The following is a 27176-nucleotide window of genomic DNA, read 5'->3' as shown; positions in this document are numbered from 1 at the left end:
AACTACGTAACATGTAATATATGTAGTGAAAGGGTGTAATTTTAAACCATGGGCACTCCCAAGTCCTTCCAGGCCTTCAGCTAGGCTGGTGGACAGGAATCCCACCCATGACAATCACCAACACAAACCACCAAGTACTCATATAAAAATGTTTATTTCTTGTGATGAAAAGACAATACATGTACAGACCAATCAACAATGTATATACATATGTACAGACAAGAAACAAAGATGGCAGCTATTCCATCCTGTCACAACATTAAGCTGGGATCCAAAAGGCTGTCACTGCCCTTATTGAAACATACGTGTTTACTTGTTAATACAAACAAAGCCCTGCCATTTATGACACATAGCTTATGTTAAAGAGACGATTCTTTCATTCAAATGTAATTTGTTTGTTTCGCAAATATTAGCGAAATCAAACATTTTTATGCATTTTATCAACTATTTGTTATAAAAATCAAAAACTACACGAACCTGTACTGATGTTGAACTTTTGGCAATATAATAAATAGGACAAGTGTATTCGAGTAGGTAATATCTACAACAAAACAATAACAGGACGAATACATACTAAGACACTTTAGCTGTCAACCTTGTAAAAAGTATCTACTGAAACAGGTACTTTTTCCAGCAACAACATGGGCTTGAACGTGCTGAAACTTTTACTTGACAGGTATCCAGTTTGGGATTAGTTTAAAAAATAAATATTCAATGCAATTCATTATATTTTTCATTTTTTTCTTGTAAACTGTCAAAACAGAATTGGGATAAATGTTAAGTAACGTGATCTAGGAGCTACTGAAGAACCTTTTTTCGAAATATTTAGGAGTATTTTCAATGTCTTGTGATATTTAATCTGTTAATGTATGTTTTGGACGCTTTATTTGACTAGCAATGAATTATTTGTGACAACTAGCCATGCCATCATTTTCTCCTGCCTAGCTATGTAGAAATTGTTAGGACAAGCTTCCATCACTGGAATCATCACAGAAATACTACGACCAAATGCAATCTTGTAACAAAATTGCAATGATTAATGCCCAATGAAAAAGTGTAACAATGACATGAACACCTTGCAACCACTGGAAAATACACAACACATGTATAAAGAAACCTAAAAAACACTTCAATCCAAGATTTCTTTCAGGATTGACACAATCCACTATAGTGAATTACTTAGACACTTGGTCTATATTACACACAAGTTTGTCTTCCTTTTTAAAAGAAAGTTATATCAATTTAGAGCAACTATAAGAGCACTGGGTTGTACATGCACTATATGCATCTAGAAGAATTTGAAAACACTTCCTGGTATTACATACAGGCTGGGCAGTGCCATCATAAACAATGGTGCCTCGTGTTAGGCTGGGTTGCTATTTTTGAAGCAAAGCAACCTGTTATTTTGTGATTATCAAATCCTTGTCAAGTAAGTTTAGTAAAGCACGTTCAATGATATCAGATCTTTCCTAAGGGTCCAAGCATGTTTGCAAGTTGCACCATGTTAACTGATGAGATGGCGATGATGGGATTACTTTGGTGTTAGATGAATTGTGCTGGGGTCGCTGAAATCTCCTAGCCGGGTGTGATTGTCAACAGCACGAACTGCGAAGTGATACTTGTTTCCTTCCTGGAACTGGGTTAGTGTACAGGCCATGGGTAGGGGCAGGGCCTTCACATCACCCACCTGAAACACAAGGACAATGTCACTACACTCCTGCAGTTGCAACTGTGGGCTGTATCAATGAAGTGTTGTACTGTGGACATCAATGTAACGAGGAGGAGTAATAGTAATGAATTTGGTTTTACACCATTGTTATCAATACCCCAGCTAAAGAAATGCTACCTATTTCCCCTTCTATTTAATCACCATTTCGAAATGCAAACGTAGAGGAAAAAGACAATAAATGTAACTTCAATACATTAACCTATACTACTCAACATTTCCTAAGGACCACACCTTTGACCAAAAATGACTAAAACAAAACAGTCCCAGCTAATATCACAAGTGGAACAGGGTCCTGATTCATATGAACAAGATGGGATGAGATGGTACTCACCCCAAAAAGGTACTAGAATCTGTACTTGACTAAGAAAGTGTTATCCAAAATATGACATTTGTTACATTTGACCACTTTGTAAATGGCATTGTGTGTTCATATTCTTACCTTCTTCCACAAAGTTGTGCTTGGCGGAGCAGAGCTCTCCTGGTATGCAAAGAGCTGGTAAGAAGCTATCTCTGCATGGTTGTCCTGTAGTGTCATGTTCCAGGACAACACAATACCTGGACAGAAGGGAGGAGATGCGGACAAGTTAGCAGTCAACACAAAGCTTGTTTTCATTTGTTTGTTTTTAACATAGCAATATTCCAGCTTATAAAGGCCTGGAAATAACAGTCTTGAAATACCAGTGATTGATATAAATCCAACGTAATTGGGGTACAATGAACCAATTAACGGGGCCTGACAATCCGATCCAATTAGTCGCCTCTTACAACAACGCATGTGTAGCTGGCGAACTATTCCAACCTGGAATCCCCACAAGGAGACATCTACTACAATTATTAGACATAATTTTTATCGAAATGTCCTTGTTCAGCTTCTGTTAGTCATTCCAATATCTACATTGGTACCATAAAGTAATAAATTGTTTGATTGGGATAATATACATACCTTGACTGACTCTTGAAATTTTGAGACCTGGTTTTGGAGGTAGGACTCCCTTGATCCCCCTGCTGACTTGATTAGTAGGTTTGGCAGGGAGCGGTGCTGGGTGTTTCTGAGTGGGTACAGGTGATGGGGCAGGGGCTGGAGCAGGGGCAGGGGCAGGAGCCAGAGTGATGGGCTGTCACAGAAAAATAGTTAGTTATTAAAAAATACTCAAATTCAATACCATCAATAACACTCATCATCATACGACTTTATATATACTCTGCAAAAAAAGAAACGCAAAAGTGAATTTAGATGTATATTTTATATATCATATAAATAATCAATAGATGGTAATCGATTGTTCAAGATGTGCACACATCATTCTCATTGACCCAGGTTCCATGTGGCACACATGAAACAGTAGCTTTTCAAGGTGAAGGTCATCTGTGTTCAATATCATGTATGGCCACCATCAGAGTCCAAAATTGACTGGCATTGTAGTCCCATGGAAGCAATCAGATCCTGAATTGTGGCCTGGGGGATGTTCACCCACTCTACCTGCAGTGTTTGTGCCAACTGTAGGAAGTTCTGTGGTTGTTGCTGACATGCTCGCAGTCGATCAAGTACATCCTATAAATGTTCGATTGGGTTTAAATCTGGAGGGCCAGGACCTGGATACAATGATTACTCACAAAGGCTGTCAGTCCTGCCAGGCATTGTCTTGTTGGAAAATGATGTTCCTTCGTTGCATAATGGGAAGCACGTGTGGCCAAAGAATCACATCTGTGTAACGTTATGCCGATAAATTTCCTTGAACTTACACCATGTCTGTTCTACCTGTGTAGGAGATGGCAGCCCACATAATCACGTGACTACCACCAAATCTGTCCATTTCTTGTATGCAGTTTCGGGCATAACCTCCCCTTCAACCTATGTAAACACGATGTCTCTTATGGCCATACTATGACCTTGACACCATTGATGTTGCAGGCGACGATGCGGTTCCTTCAAAATGACCCCATATACCGGCTTTCTACCGTGAATACCTTCAGCAAGTAAACGGTTCCTCACTGTCATCGCACGGATCTGTCCTGTGCTCCAGTCGTGATACAGGGTAGATGGACCTGGGAAGGTTACATGTTGTCCCGTGTGTCTGATAACGGTGCCACTGTCTTGTAATGGTGCTTGGTGCTTCGTGGAAAAAACAGCTGATGATGATTCTCCTGTTTGCAGTTGGCCAATGGCGTAATTGCCTTGGGCTTCCGTCAGTCGTGGTATCTTTTCATTGTTTACTTGCTGTAAGATTATGATGGCATGCAAATGAAGCCCCCAAGTTTTTATAGCCCAACAAGTGATGTTGCACGTGTCATGTCATTTTTGGGTGTTTTGGCACCAGGCTCTCATGTGGTTGTGTTTTTTGCGATTTTTCCATCTTTTCACCAAATTTCTGCAGTTCCTCATTTTTTCTACACAAATTCCAATCCATCAGAAATGACGAATTCATTTTAGGTATGAACATGATTAATTTTGTATGACAATCGCAACACTCAGATAATTACGATTTTACTACTTTATCTTTTTTTGCAGAGTATACTTTAAATCATTAAATCATAAATTATTCAGTCTTCACTCACTTTGTTGATAAATATTGTTTACATAAGGTTGAAATAAAAATTTCTCAAGCAAGTATGTTTTACAAATTGTGGAGAGCAGCTTCATTCTTAACCTCATTTTGAACATAGTCAAACTACAATTTTAATGACACACGGCCACAGTCTGTCCCCTTAGCAACTAGCCAGAGTCTAGAAATATTAGGTTCAGTCTAGTAAGCTCAGAAATATTAGTCCATATAACAACACTAAAATTGACTTAATATGATGCTAAGAACCAAGTTCGGGCTAGCAGGCGTTTTTGGCACAGACTGTGACCATGTGCTCATAATAAATGTCCACTCACTGTTGACACTGGAGTAGATGAAGGTGCTGTCTGTAGAGGTGGTGGTGGTCTGGCTGTTACTGTCTGTAATGATGTGGCTGGTCGAACAGGAGTTGAGACACTGATTTGACTTAAACTTGTACCTGGACGTAACTGAGGCATAGTCTGTCCCACCGGAGCCCCTGCTGACTTAGCCACAGGGAGTACAGTGGGAACAGTTGTGCGTATTTGAGTTTGTTGTGTGTTAACATGGCTGGAAGCAGGGACAACAGTCAGCAATGTTCCTGGCCGCAGATTGGACCCTGATGCTACAGTCACGATTTGGAATGTCCCTCCAGGACGTGTTAAACTCTGGGGACCTGCATTGACAAGTCCTGGTGAGCTAAGTAGAATAGATGTTCCACTAGTGAGCGACTGTTGTAAAGTGAGCGGGTTGACACCCCTGATCACTTGCTGCTGTACAAGACCCGGACGTAGAGCAGAAACTGCTGTCCCTGGCATCACTGTCATTGTTCGTGCAGGTTGAGTTGCAGTTGCTGGACCTTTAGCATTATCATCATCGGATGTCAGGTCAATTACCTTGGGAACATTCACAATCCCCTTAGCCCCAACCTGACCAGCAAGATTGGGAGAGCTCATAACTATAACATTGGAGCCTGAGATGGGCTGGCCTGAAACGGTTTGTAACTTGCTGGTGGTGTCGATGGTCTTGGTGTTGTCTAGGAGACTGCGCACTGTTGTGAGTGATGTGGGGAGGGCTGTGGGGAGGGCAGTGCTCAGGTGCTGGGCAAGCTGAGGTCGGACTCCGGTCAAGGTACCTAGTGGAGGGTGGCCACCTATGAGGGTAGTTGATGTTGATGGCGTGGTCTGTAGAACAGCAGTGGCCGACAGCAACTGAAATGAGGACATCAACACTTGGTTTAACACATAGTATTCCAATTTTTACAACATGACACGTACAATCTAAAAGTGGAAATGATCAGTTTCTAGAAACATGAAATTCCTCATTAATAAGGGAAATCATGCATATTAATTCACATATGACCAATTCCTGCAGACAAACTCCGAGTTCCCTAGCTTTAAATTGTAGCTTCTTGGAAAACCAAATCAAAGTTTTGTTAATTATACTGATAATCAGAAACAGTGTTGCTCAAGGTATAATCTATAATCACAACTGTACAGAAAACAATGTATGTAACATTTGTCTATTACTTGGCATTGTATATACATTGTACTATAGGCCAAATACATGAAAATGAACATACCTGTGAGACACTACTCCTATTGACTGTAGAGGCAGTGATAGATGCAGCAGGGGCTATTTTGCTGCCTGATGTCAAGACAACTCCGGCCACGCTGGTGGAACTGACAGGAGCAGCTGCAGTGTTGCTGGAGAATATTGGCATAGAGAAACTGGTACTGGTTGCTGGTGCTGCTGCTTTAGGGGGTGTTTTAGGCTGCTTCACTGCCAAACCAGTCGCAAAATTTGTCTGGAAACAAAGTAAACAATGATCATTTAACAGTGAGTTGGCAACAACACTTTTTGCAAAAAGTTAGCTCAGGTTGGTTGAAATAAAACAAATTTGTGTAGCTCAATATTGAGTTGAAAATGAATTGGTATAGAGAAGGAAGAAATGCTAATTCTGTATAAAGTGTAGGAGTCCTCATAGTAAACGAAGATTGCAGTGTCCACAGACTACATACATGCATTTCATCAATTATAATTTAAAGAACTTAATAGCTACTTTTGTATGTATTTTGTAGTTGTATCCTGTTTTAAAAAAAATATTTCAAAGATGGAGCAGTTGGGAAAATTGAAAAAAGCATGAAATACCCATATCGCCCACCAATGGTGAGGGCATGACTCAAGTCCCTGACCTCAAAGGTGCCTAGGACTTGTTCCAAAGAGTGTTCCAAAATGACACTTAATAAAAACCTTTGGCTATCTAAGTAGGGTGGTGTCACTTGAAAAAGAACACTGGGCACAGCGGTTATCATTAGATACACTGGGATTCTCTATTTCCTCTTGATGGAATTAGAAAGAAAAAAAAAATAGAAGATAAAAAGCAGTTGACCACTTGATTGATTAGTGAGGAAATATAAAAGATTCATGATGGATTGGAATTTGTTGTCATGAAAACTGATGAAAACAAATCCAAAATTCCTTAATAGCAAACGGAACCAGTTCATGGCTAGACTAATATCTGTGCAAAGTTTAGTCAAGAAAAGATGAATGGTCTCGACTTATGCTCTGAAACAAAATGATGATGAATGGAAGGACGGACAGGGAGCACCTGTTCCTACATCTCCTCCCACTTTGTGCATGTTGTGGTAGGGAAATAAAAATGCAGTCAGTAATATTATGTTATTATTACTTAGGCCAGAGCATACAAGCATTTGTTGAATGTATTTAATTAAAATATTTCAACCTACTCCTATAATTTCTTTACTATTCATCAGTACATCTGTTTCAAAATGTTTGTGTTAATTTTAGTCGGATTTATTCCCAAAATTCCAGAAGGAAACATTGTTAGTTTACAATAGTTGTGAAAAATAGTGGGGGGATTGTTAAACATGTTAAAGGCATTTAATAGAGTGAAAAAATGGCTGAAGGAATCACTGTCTTTAGATGAATCCTGTATCAACCTCATACACTACAGCCAAATCTCAGCCATGCAGAGATGACAACCCAAGGGAGCTAACTCTTCAATACTTGTGAACAGATCTACTGTACATGGAATCTCTAACCCTTGACTACATTCATTTAGTTTTGTTTTGTTTTCATTTAACTTCTAAATCACAAACACCTGTCCAAACAATTCTAGAAGCTAGTTCTATATAAATCTGAATAACAGACAACTGTTTTCAAGACAACATACAATTCAGACATAACATCTATCGGGCATTGCTTGACAAGTCAGAATGTATTTGAAAATTCAAGTAAAACAAGGCATCATGCAAGGAGGTGTGTTTAGTGGTGAAGGGCAGGGACGGGATGTGAATGAGTTCAACAGCAAATCTAACACAAAACCTACAGTTCAAGACCCACACTCAAAATATACCTGAGTCTCAGACCGCGAAGCCTGCTTTTCCTGTGAGATAAGCACAAATATGTTAACTTCCTTCCCTTAAAGTGTTTTCACTTGACTGTTCGCTTCAAAGCTGATACTGAGTTGTGTGAAACAACCTTTTTGACTCTTCTAGAATTTTACTCTATTATGGGGGGCTTCTATAAACATTGTCCACTGGACAGAAAATGACAGAAGACTGGCCTTTCAAATTAGTGTTAAAACGAAATGACCTAAACTTGAAAACTGGATTGCTCAGGTCTATGTTTTTAAGCAATTACTTAATAAATGTACAATAACGATTTACACATAATCAAATCAAGGGATAATGGTTTCATTTATCACAAATATATTTAAAAGTAAATAAAATCCTCACAGGTAAATCCATCATAGACGTTTCACCTATTCCATGTTCTAAGCAAATATATATCACCTATACCCAGAAAAACAGTGCAAGTTTTTCAATGATGACAGCTGGCTTTCACTGATTATTCTTTATAAGCATGACAAGTAACCATCTGTCTCTTACCTTGGTGTCATCTGCCTGCACAGCCACACTGCGAGTGGTTATTTGCTGAAAGAAAAGGAAATCATAAGTATACAATGCAGCAACATAGGGCAACATGATTAATGTAATTATCCTCCTTGAGTAATGTTGTATTAATCAGTAATTCCCATCTCATATCTTAATATTCCTATCAGTAGATTTAAGGTATCACATATGAATCAACACTGTTAGACATGCATCCAGTTTGAAGGCAATATCATCAAAGTTCAAACCTGATTGATACATGTGCAAATAGTGAGTGAGTGAGTATGGTTTTACACCGCTTTTAGCAATATTCCACCAATATCATGGCAGGGGACACCTGAAATAGGCTTCACATATTGTACCCATGTCAGGAATCGAACCCGGGTCTTCAGCGTGATGAGCAAACGCTTTAGCCACTAGGCTACCCGACTGCCCTTTGTGAAAATAGCAGTAATACTGTATCAATACTTGATCAGTATTACTCTTAAAATACTGATGCATCAGGATAAAAATATTATCTTATAATGAAACTTATTACACATTACCCTTCTAGCGCCTAATAGTATATGAACATATGTTTAAAGTCATGAGGCTCTGTACATCATCTGATTATCTAAATGCTTGCAACATAATGATAAGAGATTAAATTATAAATAATTCATAATAAAAAGTCATACTCAGTGTACCGCTATGGAAAATTACACAATGATATACAAAGAAATAGCTGAGAGGTGGGCCAAAATCTTATTTCCAACTGACTGTAATGTATTGATTAGAAAACATATTCCACTAACAATGTAACACAACAATATGAATATTTCCTTTTTCCTTTTTTTCATTACAACATGTTTTATTTATTGTATAGTTGTCAAATTTTAGATCACAAATGTTAATCCGACATAATATTATGCAACCAACAATGTCGGATTAACGGGACTTGACTGTATATGGCATATATACAGCAAATGGCTAGGATAAAAAAATAAGTTTGTTATATCCGTCAGTTCATTATACATGTTATAAGCATGTTCGATATAAACATAGTTTATTGTAAGTCCAACATGCTTACCCTGAGTGCAGCAGTGGCAGCTTTTCTTTTCTCTAGCCTCTGCTGTAACACAGTGAGATCCAGGACCTTCTTCTGCAGTTCTTTGGCCTGAGTTCTCCATGATTCATTGGCCATCTGCAGATCCACTATCTTGGACTTGAGAGACTCCATTTTGCTGTCACGATGAGCTTTGAGGTAGGCAGAGACTTTACTTCTTACAAGAGCTTCTAATTCCTGGAAAATAAAAATTTTGGTTGGTGACATCATCTATAACATAAACACTGTACATAGTTCCAACTTCTGATAAGGTCAAGGTCATACAATAGAAAGAGAATACATTTCGGCGAGTTGCATCTAACAACATGTTTATCTCATTGAGCGACCTGCTTCAGCTGAATGTTTGCACAGCCAAGAGTGAAAGTGTCAACGTTATCAGCTCACAAGAGCAGATATGCATGTTTATTTTTCACAAGAAAAGCCAGATTGTTTACAGATTTAAGTCTAACAAGGTAGTGTTTTCGAGCTCAAGCATAAAGTCTTATTTCACTATGTGAAAATATTGATTTCATCTTTTCAGATAAATATAGTATTTCAACACTAAATATTGTATTAATAGCTGGGTTAAGACTTATTTTGAGTGTTACAAATTAAAAAAGTCATACATGTTCACATGTTCGCAGAAAGTGAAAGGTTTTATGCAGTGATATTTTTTGCTTTATCAAGGTAAGGACAGTGTGGTTGCTAGGAGGGTTTGAATGGCTTTTGATGTAAATTCTCTGTCTAATATGGTCTGTGTGTGGAAGGACAGAATAAAATCAATGTAATATTGAAAATTAAATGAAACTGTTAAAAGAACCAGACAGACATCTGGTGGAGATAAAGAAAAAAACGCTAAAATATTACATTCACGCTCAAACATATGAAATTTATATGTTTTACCTGAGATCTTACAATTTTTTTCATTGAATAAACATGTCATAAGAAAAGTACAATTAGTCTAAAACAACCCTATTCTCAAACCCATTTTATTTGTTAACAACTTAACTATTAACGTCCCAAAATACTCAGGTGCCTTTTCTAGTCTTGAGTATTTGCGGTACAATTGATAAATGGTGTATCATAACAAAGTGAGCTGTAAGTACCTGCACATGCATTCCTTACACTCAGGCAAATCTTCAATATCTTCAACTTTGTTTATGCAACATACCTTTCCTGAGAGTCGAATGGTCTTCGTGCTTGACTGAGATGTCTTGTCATCATCCTCATCACTCACAGAAGACAAGGCATCCTCCGACTTCTCACTCATCTCACTCCCAGGGTGGGAATCTTCATCCGAGGTATCAGATTTGATGGTATCAGGAGAAATTCCAATTTGTGATCCCAACTTTCCAATAACCATGTCTAGTCTTGACCTCTTGGGTGGAATCCCAGACTCCGAGGACTGATCTTCCTGAGATCTCTTACGATCAGTTCTAGAGGCAGGAGCGGCTTCAGCAGAATCTTCATGTTTGACCATTTTCACCTCATCTTTGACTTCGCTATCCTCTTCGATCTCCATCGGTTTGATTTCATCTTCATTTTCCACTTTCCTCTCTGATTTGACTTCTTTCTTCACCATTTGTTCAGAAGGCTTATCATTTTCACTAGATCTACACTCAGTCTTGGTCTCTGTTGTGGTTGTTTCCTTAGAATCAGATTCACTCTTAATTTCGTCTGTACCCTGAGTTACATTTGAGTTACCTGAGTTTGATTTCAACATTGGTTCCTCATCATCACATAGAATAATATCATCATCTTTCTTGTCAAAGTCATCATCAATTAATTCTACATCACTTTCTTGTGGACCTAATTGTTCAGATGAGTTCTTTGCTACGCTATTTCCATCTTGTTTGTCATTAGCACTTTTACCTGCTCAAAATAAAAGACGATTTCAACTGGGACATACCATCAAGATTCAAAGACATGTCTTACACTCGGCCCAAAATATCAGTCTCATTAAAATCAGATCCTAGTTCTCGCTAATGCTAAACAAAGATCTGAAGACATCCCATTAGGGGTCACGTCAGAACAACCAATCAGTGCATCGCTTACCAGATTATGAAAGTGACTGTCGGAATGTGATTTCTAATCATGCAATCTCGAAAACTTTAACATGGGGTATTCCGAACGATAGTTACGGGTTTAACGACTGAATCCTTACATTCTAGACCATCGATTAGTCATTCCAGAATGGTTTTTTTGTTCAGGTTTCAAATTTGTAATCGAGAATTTGTCAAAATATGTTTCGAAGCGTATTCGCCAATTTGAAATTTGTGCCGTAAAGCACGAGAAAGTTGGTTTCTGATCAGTCATTCCATTGGTCAGTCAAAGTTCGCGCAAGGTCGGTCTGATGTGACCCGTAATGGGATGTCCTCAGATCTTTGTTTAGCGGTAGCGAGAACTAAGTTCTGATTTTAACGAGATTGCCCAAAATATCTGCCCTATGTCGAGTGTAATGATGAGTAAGTGTTATTTTCGCGTTGTTACTACAGCCTATAAATACATGATCAAATCTAGACCAGACAAACCAGTGGTTGAGAGCATGAGTAGGACAAAGATGCTTATTGTGATAGCATGTTGCAGGTTTGTTTGTTTGTTTGTTGTTTAACCCCCATGCTCGACAATATTCCAGCTATTTGAAGATGGTCTGCAAATAATCGAGTCTGGACCACACAATCCAGTGATGGACATCATGAGCATCGATTTCAACATGTTCAAAGGTTTAATCCTATTCATTATAAATATGAAAGTTATGTTTATCAATTATTTAAATAGTGCATTTATAACTTAATTAATTTCCGTTTTTAATAGAAAAATTTTAATCTAAAACATTTATAATGTCCAGATTAAGCACAAACAAAGCGAAAGGAGTATTTTTGTAGTTGTAACATGCGTTATAATTGGATAGAAACAGGTTTCTAATGACAATTTGTCATAATCTAATATAAGGATCGTAAATGGTCAAATTCATGCATGTGACCTAAGGCAGCCAATCAAATTACAGCAATGAATACCGTCCTTGTGTATGATATATTTCAGATTTAGACGAAAGACTTTTAGTTACATTGTGCTATTTTGAACGTTTTAAAGATAAAATCGTGAACTTCATGGACATATCGTAATAGGTTACGACCTGTGACAAAGATTTCTCATGCATGTGTTTTGGCGTTAAACATTGTGTCCGAGCCTAAAAATCGAGTTGACAAATGCTGAGATGTCATTTGACTTAGATGTATGTTTGACAATATTTTTTGAAATTTGTTTGTAAATTTTATTACTTTATTTAACTGATTACCATGTTTACAGATTTACTTGAAAAATCTTATATTGCTCTTTGACATGTTTAACAGATTTTTTGTCGAATAATATTGCAGGAAATAGTTAATAACTTACAATCAATTGATAAAATATGATAAATTGAAAGGAAATACGTATTTTCAAACATTGTGAAAAGTGATTGATTTAAAACATGAATGATATGACAGTTAGGTTCTTGAATATATTAACAGTTCTTGAAACTGTATTGTAACTACAGTGTGGGTATACCGGCCTGCGGTGTTGAACATGTTGAAAGAGTTAACGAGCGGAGTACATTGAAACTGGACCCTGTTTCCCCAAGCAATCTCAGTGTTATGATTTATTTACCATGTTTACAACTTAAAATAACTGCAGGCTGTAAGGGCCTGCTGAAATTTAAAACTATAAGCCTTATGGGCCATTGTCTATTTTAAACACTGAGTACAGATACTGGTGAAACTTTGCAATACAATTGTAATACTGCTACAACTATTGCAAAAGAATCATCATTATGTTTTTAACAGACTTGAAAGTCATCCCTAACTGCGACTGAATAATATGTAAGATGATTGATAAAACATCTGCCCAGCCTACATTTTCAGGGTTTTAGTGGAGATAACTGCTACATATCATATTTCTGACATCCAACAGAATAAATAACCGTTATCAATGGGCCATAGTCAAACAAACAATAATGATAAGTTACTTACCCTCTGTTTTCTTGGATGAACTCCCAGCTCCTATCCCAGTTAGATTCTCAAACAAGTTGCCCTTTCTGGGAGATGGTGGCAGGAGCTTGCTCTTTTCAGAGGTCTTTTCTGAAGAACCAGTTGTTAGTTCAACATCCATACTCTCTTCGTGTTTGGGCTTCACCAATAGTTTATTCAATTCATTACCCTGTTTAAGTTTGGACATAATATCTCTCACTGAGTTTCTGACCTTATCACCAATTGTCAAAGGATGATCCCCAAGCTCAGAATCCTGAGACTTCTCATCCTTTTCTGTTAGAGTCTCCCTTTCCGACAGCAGCATCACTTCATCATCATCACAGCTATTTGGTGTTTTGGAAGTTTCGTTTGTGTCTTCATTGTCACTGTCAATTATTTCAATTTTATCAGAGGTAGATACTTCTGGTTCTACAGATATCTCCCTATCAGCATCTTGAGAAATTTCTTCTGATTGTATCTCTGATGGTGCACCAGACTGCATTTCAGACTGAACATCTGATTGTAATTCAGACTGAACTTCTGACGGTTCTTCCGATTGTACTTCAGAAGGTTCTTCAGATTGAATCTCGGAAGGAGCTTCTGAATGAACCTCTGACGGTTCTTCAGACTGAATCTCTGATGGTTCTTCAGACTGAATCTCAGATTGTTCTTCAGACTGAGCTTCCAATGGTTCTTCAGACTGAATTTCCAATGGTTTCTCACACAGAGCTTCCAATGGTTCTTCAGACTGAACTTTGGAAGGTTCATCAGACTGCACTTCGGCAGCTTCTTCACATTGTTCAGTTACTTCATCTGTTACTTCATCCGTTACTTCCATGGATTCTTCTTGTTCCTCGCCATCCTTACTATCATTAGCTGACTGTATACTTGGAGTTTCATGTCCATTGTCACTTGGCTTAGAGTCTACTCCAGGAGAAGCTACAGTCATTGCATCACCATTTGCTTGATCATCTATATCTACTGTTTTCAGTATAGATTTGCCATTGCAGTTCCCAGACTTCTCTGTAACAGCATCACTTTCCAAAGCAGACTCAGTCTTGGCACTGTCCCCTTCCCCGTTCAAAGCCTTGAGGTTCATTATTGCCTCCTGAAAACTGTCCTTCACATCACTCATTGAGTCTGAAGAATCAGATGAACCAATCCCACTGTCGCCTTCTGATTTGGTTATGCCAAGCTTAGGTAGTGACCAGCCTTGTCCCAATTTAGCAGTGGATTTTCTGGCAGTGGTTATCTTTATGGAATCACCTGCAATTAGTTAATATAAAAAAATCATCTCACTTCCAAATCAAACATGTAGAGAAAGGGTATTTTGAGGACAATTTTGATGTTGGCCCATGAATTATATTCTGACTAATGGGTTCTGAACCCAGTTATGCTTGAGTGATTAAAAGAATCATGATTACAATTTACATCCCAGTTTTGTGAATGAGTGAATGTTGTTAAGGTCGCTGTCAGCAGTATTCCAGCCAAATCATATAACGGCCTGGAAACAAAAGAGCCTTGGTCAACAAACCAGTGGTTGATATTATGAGCAGCATCAGGGTACTTGGTCGAGTCAATAGGTTGTACTATTACCCCTGGTGAAACAGGTCAGAGTAAGTCTAACTAAAAGGCTAGATATGTTTAATAAAACACAATTTAATGTAAACACGTCTAACCTCATTTATTGAAGCACATCAAAGTTCTGTGTGTATATCCCTATGTCACGTTTTCAAGCCTCACCTCTTTTCGAGGCCCTATACAATGTGTAACCACACGCTTAATGACAATCAAGGTAGACGCTTCAAAGCCCACTGAAGACATCAAAGTGTTAGCCATTTGCAGCTGAAGTTTTTTTAGAAACAGACCTACATGAGATTAGATATTCATCAAGTGATAAAAACACCTTAAAACTTAGATGATGTATCAGCTGGTGTTTGTTGATATCCTATGTGTAATGTCATGTGACTGATCATGTTGTGAGTGAGAGAATGAGTATGTTTTTACGCCGCTTTTAGCAATATTCAAACAATATAATGGTGGAGGGACACAAAAAATTGGCTTCACACATTGTACCCATGTGGGGAATCGAAACCGTGTCTTCAGCATGACCAGCAGATGCTTTAACAATTCGGCTACCCCACCACCGATCATGCGGTGCATCCATTTTTAACTTGACAAATGAAGGGGCTTGATATCATCTGACAGTAGCAAGATAGCACCTATCAACTTGTCTCGCTTGGCGAGGCAATATGACTAATAAACCAAAGTTTTATTCATCTTAAACTGTACATACCTTTCACACTGTGCTTGAAGACTTGTGATTGAGGTTCTTTGGTTGACATTCTACACCTGATAAAAAAAAAGACACACTAAATAATCTTTGATCTTTCATTTTCATCACACTGACCTTACTCAAACATATCTGCAGCTAGTCTAGCCATTGTCGGCACATCACAACAATACCGCATACCCCTGTAGGTGGAAATCTTAGGTAAAAGTATTACTCTGTTCATACAACTTCTCAACAAATGCTAACTAATTGAGTAAACAAAAGACAAATATATCTAAACAACTGACTTTACATGCTGAAGCTGAACTTTCTTTTTAAATCATAGGTGTTAAATATATTAAATCAATTACAAACAGCCCCCTAACTGAAATGCATGGAAAACATATTCTTGTTGGGAGTGGGCTTGATATATTTGTGGAGCAAATAAGTTGCGACTTCATCATCAATCTTTGGGGTTTTTTTAACAATCAATCATCCTTTACAATCACTTAGAAATATTTTGCGCATTTTCCCAATATTACATGTTCATTTATATTACCTGGTTTTTTTCTTGTTATTTGATAATTTTCTATTGATTGCATATTAATGAGTGTATTATTTACAGACTGCCGCCATATAGCTGCAAAGTTAAACAACAAAAAACAAATTTAGACCATGAAACATTAATTATTAGGCTTTCATCCTTGCCAAATTCACATCATTTTCAAATACCAAGTTTACCATCACAAATCAGGGTCAGTTTGAAAGTAAGTTGTTTTTGTTTGAATTTACCCCCAATTTATTTCGAGGAGTTTCCTTGATAAACAGCTGCATATGTGATAAAAAAAATATGATGCAATGTTTCTGTTCCTTGTTGATATAGCATGTTATGGAATTGGTGTAATGCACATGGAATTCCTAGCTAAAACTATGCATATTATCTTGTATCGTACTGTAGCTCTAAGGTTCAGCTTTAGTCATTGAAACTGTGTTTAGAATGAGATCAAAGACGTCATGGTAAGACCCTGTTGAGGTAATCATGCTCAGTGCGGCTTCTTCATGGTCTTATGTTAAACGGCGTCAGGTTTCAACCTCATCGACGTTTTCATCCCAAACCGTATCTTTATTTGTTAAACGAGTACGATGAAGACAACGCTGCACTAAACAATGTTGTCAGGCTCCCTCTCTCACCGCCCCGCACTACGTTTATCCACAATGAACGCAAGCCGGGTCGATGGGAAAATAATATGGACGGACACATATCAGTACTACTGTACATAGCGGTTTTGGATACAGAACAAAAACTCCTCCCCTTTTCCTCAAGCGACAACGGAAGAGCTTCACCCATTACTGCCAATCGGCCAACCTCGTCCCTTTCCGTAACCCGAATTTTTCAGGGGAAGTGGCCGATGCGTTCATTTCGCCTGGACACCGTGGGCCGCAAGCTCCTTTCCAGCGCGTGACACCTCCGTAGATAACATCGCGATGGTATTGAGAGCTCCGCGAAACAAGGGCTATCGCTGTGAGGAGCTTACATGGGCCAGTAAACATCGACCATTTAACGTAGGAATAAAATGAAAATGTCTCGATGTGCTTGCGAATTAAGTGAGACTACTGTACGTTATCACCGCCTAAATATTGAATGGGGATCTGACAATAAAATAGACAGGAGAACCTTGGGCTTGAGACGAAAGAGTGAGTTGGGATTGAACGCGTTTTAACAGTGTCTCGGCGTGGAAGGACAGCCCAATAAGTTTAGACCCGTTGTCTACTGAGAAGTGCATTCCTCGCGATAGGAACTGACAGCAGGCAACCCAACGCGTTCAGACTCAACTTCCATAGCTTATTATTTTATCTCCGCCTTAGCAAGAACAAGAACCCAAAGTCATCAACATCCGTCCCTTTCCCTGGCGTGTCCTTTTGCTTTCATTTGTCAACTTCCGCCAAGGAAATAAATTTATATCCCTATTTCCTTTCGCTTATATGTTATATTTGAAAATATCGGTATTTTTTCTATAGATACCTCTCGTGGTCTGAAATGAGTCATTTAATATTAAAAACATATTCCATACCTTATATTTGTTAATTTGCTTTGAGGTTACATTGATCCTGAGGGCAGATGACACAAGCCAAGTCCGCAATGTCCAAATGTTAAAGTCCGCAACTATTGGTACATCCATATCACCAGGGGATCCAATGGCAGAATATACCCGCAGTGCCCCATCATGATGTGTGTGCCCTTTGCAATAGCCGGCGAATGTTGTGTGAACGGGACGATTGTGGGTAATCTTGTTGATTTCAGGTCGAGCTTATACACAGTAGGAAAATCGCATATACTGTGGCGTAAAATGACATGTACATCTCTCAATCTTTCAAAAGGTTTTCATTTTACTGTCACGTGGACTGACCTTAATTAGAACAGATCATCCAGGGAATATATTCACTAACATCAACCTGCAAACGGTCGTCCATAAACAAAACGACGGCGGCCTCGAAATAATCCGAGCCTGGACCAGACAATTCAGTAATTACTTAGAGTGAACACCGGATCTATTTAGTCGCCTAGTACAACATACAACATGCTGAGGCACCAGTACATCACACCTGGTGTGGATACAAAGTTTCACAAAGAAATATTGAACTGTTTATGACTTATTAAGCTCTGGAAATTGAATTTGAATTTGGTTTTATTGTTGTTTTACTCGGCATTATTCCAGCTATATGTCGGCGGTCTGTAAATAATCGAGTCTGGACCAGACAATCCAGTGATTGATATCATGAGCATCGAGCCACGCAATTGGGATCGATGACATGAATCGACCAAGTCAGCGAGCCTGACCACCCGATCCCGTTAGTCGCCTCTTACGACAAGCATAGTCGCCTTTTCAGTTTGAGTCGCCTTCATTTGAAGCCAATCCAATTTGCTACCTTGACAACAACAATATAAAAAAAAATAAAAAAATAGCAAGATGCACCTGTTCAGCGCATGGTTCATGTGCATATGTTTCATGAAGAAATATTGAACAGCTTGTGAAACGATTGAAACGCAATCAGCTGTCTCTCACCACGGTGACAGGTGTGCAGTATAGATCACATTCTAAAGTGGCTGTTTGTGACAGTGTTACCGGGTTAGTGAATCTTTCAACTTATATTAGCCAAATATAGCTCACAGTTTTTGTCAGTTACACAATTAAAAAAAATCAAAATCAAATTGGTTTGACGCCAGAAGCATTGTGCATTTGCTTATTCCCATTTCTAAAATTGTTGAAACGTATACCAGCATATGACCGCCGTGAAATAGTTTGCACGTGCTCACAAATGGTTGACATTTTGAGATTTCTCACTCTTCAATGAGCTTGGACGCGGTATTCCAATACCTGTTCGTGTGAAAAGTGAGTTCTGAGACATTACAGAATGCACATAAACCTTCCCGGTAACCAGAACGCAATGCATTCACAATCGTCTTTGTGGCGGTAGCAATACATCTTCCCGAGGCAAGGGCGTTACCTGACCATAAAAGTCCGGTTTCCACCCTTGCCGAACTAGGCTGGAATTTAGGAGTTACATTTTGGCTGGATTAGCGAGTCTGTGCATAGTCAAATCAAAATCGCGTGACAACATGAATTGCAACGTGCAGATTTCGGTCGACTGCGGGATTTGCAAAACATGTGTACCGTCAAATGGGTGTCGACAGATATTTTGCAAATCTTTTCATGTTTTTAATCAAGGTGCTCAAGTGATTTGATGCAATTCGCGAAGTAATACCCGTTTTATTATAATATAGATCTTGATTATAGATCAAATCGTCTTGACAGGGTGCCGCCATTTTGTTTGAACCAAATGCAAGTGATACGAGAGGTGGAATCTGATTGGTCAGTTGTAGGGACACAGAAAGGGCACTCGTATTAGTCACTGGTGGCGCTACGATCGAGCCTAGTTCGGCAAGGGTGGAAACTGGACTTCTATAGTCATTTAACGCCCTTGCCTCAGAAAGATGGTAGCATTCGTATTCATGTATATGTGCACTCAATCGTTATTGTTTTTTTGTTCCGGAAGTCACACGTGCCCAGTCCTGTGGAGTAACACGGACCGGAAGTACTTCCCATCAAATCCCAAACTGGTTGTTTGAACTACCTTCGCAGATGTCCTGTATTAACCTTATAGAACTCGAACTTCTACGATACAGTTTCTTATTATTCCATTGAGAGATATTACAACACTACACGTATAAAAGCAAATAAAACAATCCGACAGAAAGTCAACGCGCTTGAGTTATGTAGTGAACGAACATGTTTGTTGTCCGTAGAAGATTCTGTACTTGATACATCTTCCACTGTGAGGCCCATGTTGCACAACATCGACTTTGCGCACAACGATGACACCTGAAGCCAAAGCATAACACCGCCCATTTTTCAACACTGAAAATCCAGTGCTAGCATTGTTTCGGTCTAGCAATACGATACACGGTGCTTCTCTTGTCGATACGATATTTACGTGTTTTTTCCCCCTTTGCTGTCGCAGTCCACAATATTCCAGCTATATCACGATGACCTGTAAATAATAGTCCCGACACAAAATACTGGTTGATGCTTTGAGCAGAGCCCCACGAAAACCAAGTCATCGATCCAGTATAGTCGACTCTTAAAAGAGCCTGTTTAGGGGGCCAATTCTACCCCGGAATCCCATGCACGGTTGCGATTAATATGTAGTACAAATAATATGCATTAAAGTCAACATGACCAAATATATGATATGATATTCTGTTTGTCAAATACATGCAACAAACAGCAACACACCGTCTCATAAAATTCGCTTCGTTTTCAAGTCAGGACAGATTGTTTACATACAGAGAAATAATTGCCCATAACAATGTCAAGTAAATACAGTCTCTGGTTTACAGACAAGTTAACGTGGTATCTATCTATCTTCTTCGAGAGACGTTCGAAACAATAGCATGGACGGTGACACGTCGCGACCCCCATAGATTGAATTTGTGAAGACCTGCGCGAAAGGAAACTGCGAATATCATTTAACGTCTCAGGAGTGCAATATTCCTACCATAGCACGGTCTGGAAAGAAGATGGGGTGTGTCGTTGAGGGTTAATCGTCAGCATTTCGTGGTGTGGAACGTCTCATCTTACAAATCCACTGACGCCGGTCGAATGTTATGTCACTATTTTGGGAAGGCGCGATTCACCAAGAGTCACATCTACAATACAAATTCCACCTCGTATATAATTCAAGCGCATCTGTATATTTGTATAGGAAATACGGTATACGCTGTTCTTTCACATTACATGCTGAGATTGGGCTCATTCAAACACTGAAAAAAATGAGAAAACAAGTCCAGTACATCATGATGGTTCTCAAGGCTAATAATCAGTTGAAAAGCTTCCTTGTGGCGACCGCCCAACATGTATCTGCACCCTCTCCGTAACGCCCTTAGCCATTAATGATCAATCTACACAGCTACTATTACCAATCGACCCTTTGACAATGTCATGGCACGAATCCAGTTTTACCAATAGTCCACTCATATCGATTTCGATTTGTTCGTTAATTATTGAATTTCACAAATCTCCATTGACTGCAACAAACTCCAATAAATGACCTCTTCGTCAAATTGTATACAAGAAATGCGGTAATAGCGAGCCCAGCTTCGTATTCTGCAATCGTCGTCGTATACCGCGAGACGCCGAACGAACGCTTTACAAAGGTCATTGAATTGGCCCAACGCCAGGTTGTTATAGCAACATCGTTAGTGGACGATCCCACTTATCGAAGGAGGGGTCGTTTCAAACTAAATTTGGTGATTAACCACAGACCCTTTACAATATTATGAACGCTAAACTATAACCATGCAAGTCGATGCCGGGGGATTTCAAACCCTTATTTTGTCGAAAAACAAGCATATTTTGTGTGTACAGCACTCAGACCGCTTGCTATCAGTACTCCGTATATTCACGAACAATACGCCCTGACCTGACCTCATAACGATACCGGTAAGGGAACCGCACAACATGCTTCTGTGTGAATTTTAATTTGGAATATAAAACAGGACTCCGCAGAGTATCATATACATCCAGCAATAAATGCCTTAATGCCCTGCTCGCCCCATACAACATTATATTTCTTAGTTCTCATGTACCTGAAACTGACGAGTGAGATTTTACATGCCACGTCACGTGTCCTGATATCAGTACATGATGCATAAACGGTATTTTTAATTAATTAAACATAATTTCAGAAACGGATAATATGTAATATTGTAGAAGTGTGCTACCTTTAGGTCGCATGACGTCATGTCGAATATCGATTGGCCAATCAGCTGCCAGCGCGTGGTACCGAATGGGGTTTTCTCAAAGTTTGTTGCGACTATTTTGCTCGAAGCGGGGCGGCCATGCAGACAAAGGAAGGCCGAGTATCCTCGCGTTGCTGGCGAATGTAGGCCGGGCGGCCCTAACTTGGGTGGGTGGATAGGCTGTAGATGGTTTCCGTTCGATGTCGATACATTTCTCTCAGCGAAAACAGAGTTACTCGGGAGTATTTTCCAAACGACTAATAAGGTCTCTAGGGTAGGGATGACAATGTCACCAGACTAAAACACGATCGATCGAAATCTATTTCGGGAGTATATTTCTAGGCGTAAATATGACTGCTTAGACATTGTATCGGGGGAAAGTTCAAATATTACCCAATGCATTCAAACAGCTGGTTAAAAAAAAAGACAACTTTTTTTCAAAAAGTGATCCCGGCATATTACATGGGCGTGGCTTACATAAACACGTCCTTAATTAATTCAATGGTGCAGATTGAGTAACATTCCCACTCAACCTATTTACAGTAACGATAATGTAGGGTATGACGTTATGACGAAACAACCCTGCTTCCAACCTCTTCCACATTTGTATACATACCATTACTGATATTTAATAGACAATATATGTCAACAAATATGTTCGATCGAAGACAAACCTATTGTCTGTCACAAGCATATTGTTTCTCTTACCAATACCATACCAAAATATATATATGAGATAATGCATGTAATTTCTTCCCAACATTTATCGTAGAAGTCTGTCCTTGGTGAAACGTTCATCCGGGCATCTTAAACGAGACGAGAGGCCCTCGCGGGGTTGTTCATTTATAAGGGTCACTTGAGGTCAGCAATACTGTAGCAAAAAGATCTAAATCTGGTGACAAATCATCAAAATACATTAAATGGTATAGTATAATCGATATTAATCAACACGCTGTTGACTGACACAAAAACTATGTCGGACTACAATGTTATATCTTTTATGCAAATTTGTATGAACATATTTAAAACAAAATCAAGCACATTATTAGAAATGAATATATAATATATATTAATCTATTTGCATAAAATAGTGGGATTGAATTTTCAGATTAGTTTCATAACCATGAAATACCTTCAGAAAAAAGACAACCAAATAAATATCCACATTATATCATACTTCTGACATCGAGTTCGTCAATATAAAACGTACATGTATCAATCAAGCAATACAAAACTTGTAAACTAATGCGTCGACACCGGTGAAGGCAAACAACACATCAGACACACTTTAAATAACACAGAAGACACATTGCAATAACGGAAGCGGGGGGTATCGTTTGCCACAAGTCTCATATTCCTAATGCAATGCATGTTGTAGAAAAGCCATAATCAATTACTCATAAGACTAAAGAGAGTTGAACGTTCTAGTCTATTAGGAAGCAGGGTCATCACGTAAAATCAACAACAAACGTCACTTTGTGACAGTATAACATGACATAACGTTTGAGATTTCTCGCATCCACACTGACGCAACCAAACGCGTTTAGAGTGGACCAACCACATACTGTAATTTAAAACTCCCAGTACATGCTTTATCATTAAGCCTATCAAAATACACTAGTTTAAGTTTCACATTAGCGGCAGTGATTATCAATGAGGTTACTCGTCCTTAACGTGGTAACAAGAGCGATAAACAACCATCAACCCCTTTTGGGCCCCTGAGATAGTATCGTCCATCACGTGACCGGTGTTACAGGGATCGTCTCCCAACAACAGAGGGCAGGCGAGAACATGGCTGAGATGAGTGTTGGAACGTTGATTACTCTTCTGTGTTGAAATCGATGTGTATCCCGTCAAGATTATGAATTCACTACGTTGTATCACCTCACTTAGTATCAGGACATACTCGATATGACGATGACGACATGATACGTCTTTGTCGACGATGTTGTCCGCGTCAATACTTCCAACACGGCGAGGATTCAAAAAGTGAGGCCGGAACAGTGAGCCTTGTTGGGAACTCGTGACTGAGGCTGCTGTGGAAGAAATGCACTGCGCTGTGTGCTGGTGAATGAGAATACTTACTGTGACAACGGCAAAAGTTTTTGAGCATTTTATGGACGTGTACCCTGGCCACCTCTCTTGGATCAGACACAACATGGCAGCATTATTCAGACACATCGCGCATGCGTGAGACGAATTATGCAAATTAGGGTGGAATGTTATTGGTTGAACGAAAGTATCAGTGTGACGTCAGAGTGATACTTTCGTTCGACTGTGATGACGACACAATTCGCATGTACACCTGATATTATCGTGAGCCATTTTTGCACTCAATGACCTTCATACAGTTGTGTGAATTCATATTTTTGCATCCAAAGTACGGTAAGGGGTTAATTGTGTTTACAATATATTTCATTTCAGCGTAATGTTGGCATTATTACATAATTAACATTCAAATTAAGGAATAATTGTTTCATCACAGTTTGTCTATCGAAGTACAATCCACACGTGTGTGCATGAAAATGTTCATCATTTACTTCTACAAGTATCTGCAAAATTTTAGCCCAGAGCCCATTGCTAATAGACCTAACGACGTCCTTAAGGGAAAATAATTAATCGAGCAATTGATACCATGCAACATATTATTCATTTCTACAGCCGCAGCAAAACAGTGAAATGTCCTCTTTATCTCCGTAGCAAGAGGGTTTCTCTCCGCCGTGCATGGCTCGAGTATATTCTGTGACCCGGGTTGGCGCCGGGGCCGTTGATAGAACAGGCTGCATATCCCGTCGTCCCTCATTGGCTGCTCTGGCCTCGATCGATAAATTATCTGACTATGAGAAACGCTGGTCACCTTGACGTGGGCAGACAACTTACTTCAATAACATCTTTTTGAGAACTTAGCGGTATGACCATAAACGCTAAAGAATTACATCATAACGCCGATCACCGGCAAGACCCATCGTCCTTTCCAACTCGCACTGGTGAGCTATATTTAGACTCCAAATTCGCTTGAAAATGCCGGATTGGTAGATCCATGCAGATGTCAGCGGTAAATGGGTCACGCTTGTGAGCCATTACGCACCGTTCAGACTGTAATCAAACGGCCTTTTCCTTTTCTGCGTGCGTTGTGGCGGGGAAGATAAATTCACCCCAGAAGCCATTATTGCATATTTATCTATGTAAACGGTGCAAATGATATTTGTAAATATCATATTTGCAAATGTGGTTTGTGGTTATATGCCAGTGCTTTCCGTGATAAATAATTCAAACGGAGTAATGTTTTTATGAACTCATTTATAGTTCTCATAAATATACTTATTCCACTATACTCAAAATGGAATCAGGTCATTGACTTGATGAGTATTCTTTACCGAAATGTGATATTTCTACGGCATTAAAATCAATGAGTTCATTTGCTGTCGTAGTTATTCACGTGACATTCTGTAACATTCTTCATCTTAAGTAACACTTCATTAAATATATGTAGGGCCATATCACGTTTTATTTTATCGATTAAGTATATAGAAGAACTTGGTACAGCTGTCTTTGTAGACTATATTTTCTCCCATTATACGAGGACAGTGGTTCAAGGTAGAACTGAAAACAACCATATTATTTCTGGGTAAGCTACTAAATGTGTGTTATGAAAGAGTAAACATGGCTGCTACAGTGGTTCGGAATACAACTGAAAACGTAACCGTATTATTTCTGGATGTGCTACTAATTAGGTGATGTTATGAAAGAATACAACACATTTCTAAAAGTTTGTCTTTCTGTAAATATTACTAAAGTCACTTTTCACCAAAGTATATCTCAAACTTTGTTCGTTGTCTGTTTGCTCAAACTGTAATGGAAAAGGCGATCTCGGTTTGCAGTCGTTCGTAATTGTGTGTAACGTCGCCATTATTCCTATGATGGTCATATTGTAATTATCATTTTGTTGAAGTCTGGAGAAGAGCCCTTTCTCCGGGCACTGTCACTGACGTCGTGGTTCTCAATCGATTTGTTACTATTATGGATAAGGCGTCGCCCCAAACACCGTTGGTTGGGCCAAAAATTAGCAAACCTTGTCACAAAAATTTTAACTTCTGAATTTGAAACCTGTCTATTTGACTGTTTCAACGCGCATCACAGCATCTGTATCAACATAAAGTTCCACACTTCGGATGCGAGAGTATTTATTGTACGCGAATGTATTGTATGTCAAATTTATATATACTTCTGACTTTAAAGGCCACGCGATTTGCCCGTTTCGAAAAAAATATTTCTTTTTCTAACATAAAGTAGGAAATCGATAGGCTATATGTCTTCCAGTATATGTACAGGATACACAGTTTTACACCGGTACGTCACAAAGCTACACCGGCCCATGCACCAAGTATCCACCATTCAGTAATCACAGGGCAGTCAAGTAATTGCCTAGTTTATTTCTTGCTAGACTTAAGGTAGACAATGGTATTTTTCTTGGTTGTATAGTTTCTTTATAACCTGCGAGCATATTCCATAGCCATTTAAGCTTGTTTTCTCAAATAATTGTCTATTTAAATAAATACGTGGTCACATGGACCGTTTGTGTTCGGGCAAAGGTTTTGATGGGCCAGGATACAGGCAAGAACCTGATTGGTTGCTTCCGGATCGCGCCACGGGAAATAGTCGCGTGATCCAGATTGTCTTTCTCCCAGCCGTGACGCGTCACCAGTCGGTGCAAGTCACGGCTGCTGCGCGAGGTCGTGGATGTTTAGTAAAGTCAAGGTCGCGCTGAGGTCGTGTAGATATGTTCAGAACATGCTGATACACGTTGTCGAATATTTACGTTCACAGGAAACATCCTGTACCTTATTATCTTATCCAAACTTGCGTAGTTGAGATGTTCATGACACGTCTGGACATATCGTTCCATCACGAATAAATGTGTTGTAACGCACTTTTTATTTTTGTTATATTTTGGTGTTTGTCATTTCCTATGTATCGACATACGTACTGATTAAATGTTCTGACTTTGAAACTCATCCTCGGTTATCCAGTGTACTACCTCTCGTGTATTACTACCCACTCGCCATTCTCGTATTACCAATTTTATCAAAGGATTTCTCACACCAGTGAGCTGGAAATCCACAAGCAATCAAAATGGGTCTTCTGGTCCCAGGTTTTTACGGCTTCTTATGAGCGTACCCTCGATATGTTTACTCGAGTGTCAAGGCTGTATACTTTCTGCTGGGGAAAATGTTTTCCCGAGTATTAAGGGGAGGTGAATCCTCATGCTACAAAGACGGCGTCCCAATTGGAGACCCTAAGCAACAAGACGACTCGACCACCCGTG

General features: G+C 39.1%; 1 protein-coding gene and 1 long non-coding RNA gene across 4 annotated transcripts; one reads left to right on the top strand and one right to left on the bottom strand.

Annotated features, from left to right (window-relative positions):
- Nucleotides 1-135: 135 nt before the first annotated feature.
- LOC124132810 (activating transcription factor 7-interacting protein 1-like) lies at nt 136-24041 on the bottom strand. 3 transcript variants are annotated; one of them, XM_046496950.2, is made up of 12 exons: nt 23936-24041; nt 15574-15629; nt 13281-14543; nt 10442-11142; nt 9256-9468; nt 8184-8228; nt 7649-7678; nt 5852-6076; nt 4608-5480; nt 2673-2844; nt 2169-2284; nt 136-1687 (listed from the first exon to the last, which is right to left on the bottom strand). In XM_046496950.2, exons 2-12 carry the CDS (start codon nt 15620-15622, stop codon nt 1532-1534), a joined length of 3843 nt encoding a protein of 1280 aa, XP_046352906.1. In that variant the 5' UTR covers nt 15623-15629; nt 23936-24041; the 3' UTR covers nt 136-1531. The 3 variants fall into 3 exon arrangements, with proteins under 3 accessions (XP_046352906.1, XP_046352907.1, XP_046352908.1); XM_046496951.2 differs by lacking the exon at nt 23936-24041 and adding an exon at nt 21833-22182; XM_046496952.2 differs by lacking the exon at nt 7649-7678 and having other exon boundaries at nt 23936-24021.
- Nucleotides 24016-26780, top strand: LOC124132811. Its single transcript, XR_006860830.2, has 2 exons — nt 24016-24235; nt 24551-26780. It is a non-coding gene; the product is annotated as an uncharacterized LOC124132811 (long non-coding RNA).
- Nucleotides 26781-27176: the final 396 nt, after the last annotated feature.

The sequence above is a fragment of the Haliotis rufescens genome, unplaced genomic scaffold (assembly GCF_023055435.1).
Source record: "Haliotis rufescens isolate VD_foot unplaced genomic scaffold, xgHalRufe1.0.p SCAF_11, whole genome shotgun sequence".
NCBI lineage: Eukaryota > Metazoa > Mollusca > Gastropoda > Lepetellida > Haliotidae > Haliotis > Haliotis rufescens.
This window is presented reverse-complemented; position numbering and strand designations above follow the sequence as displayed.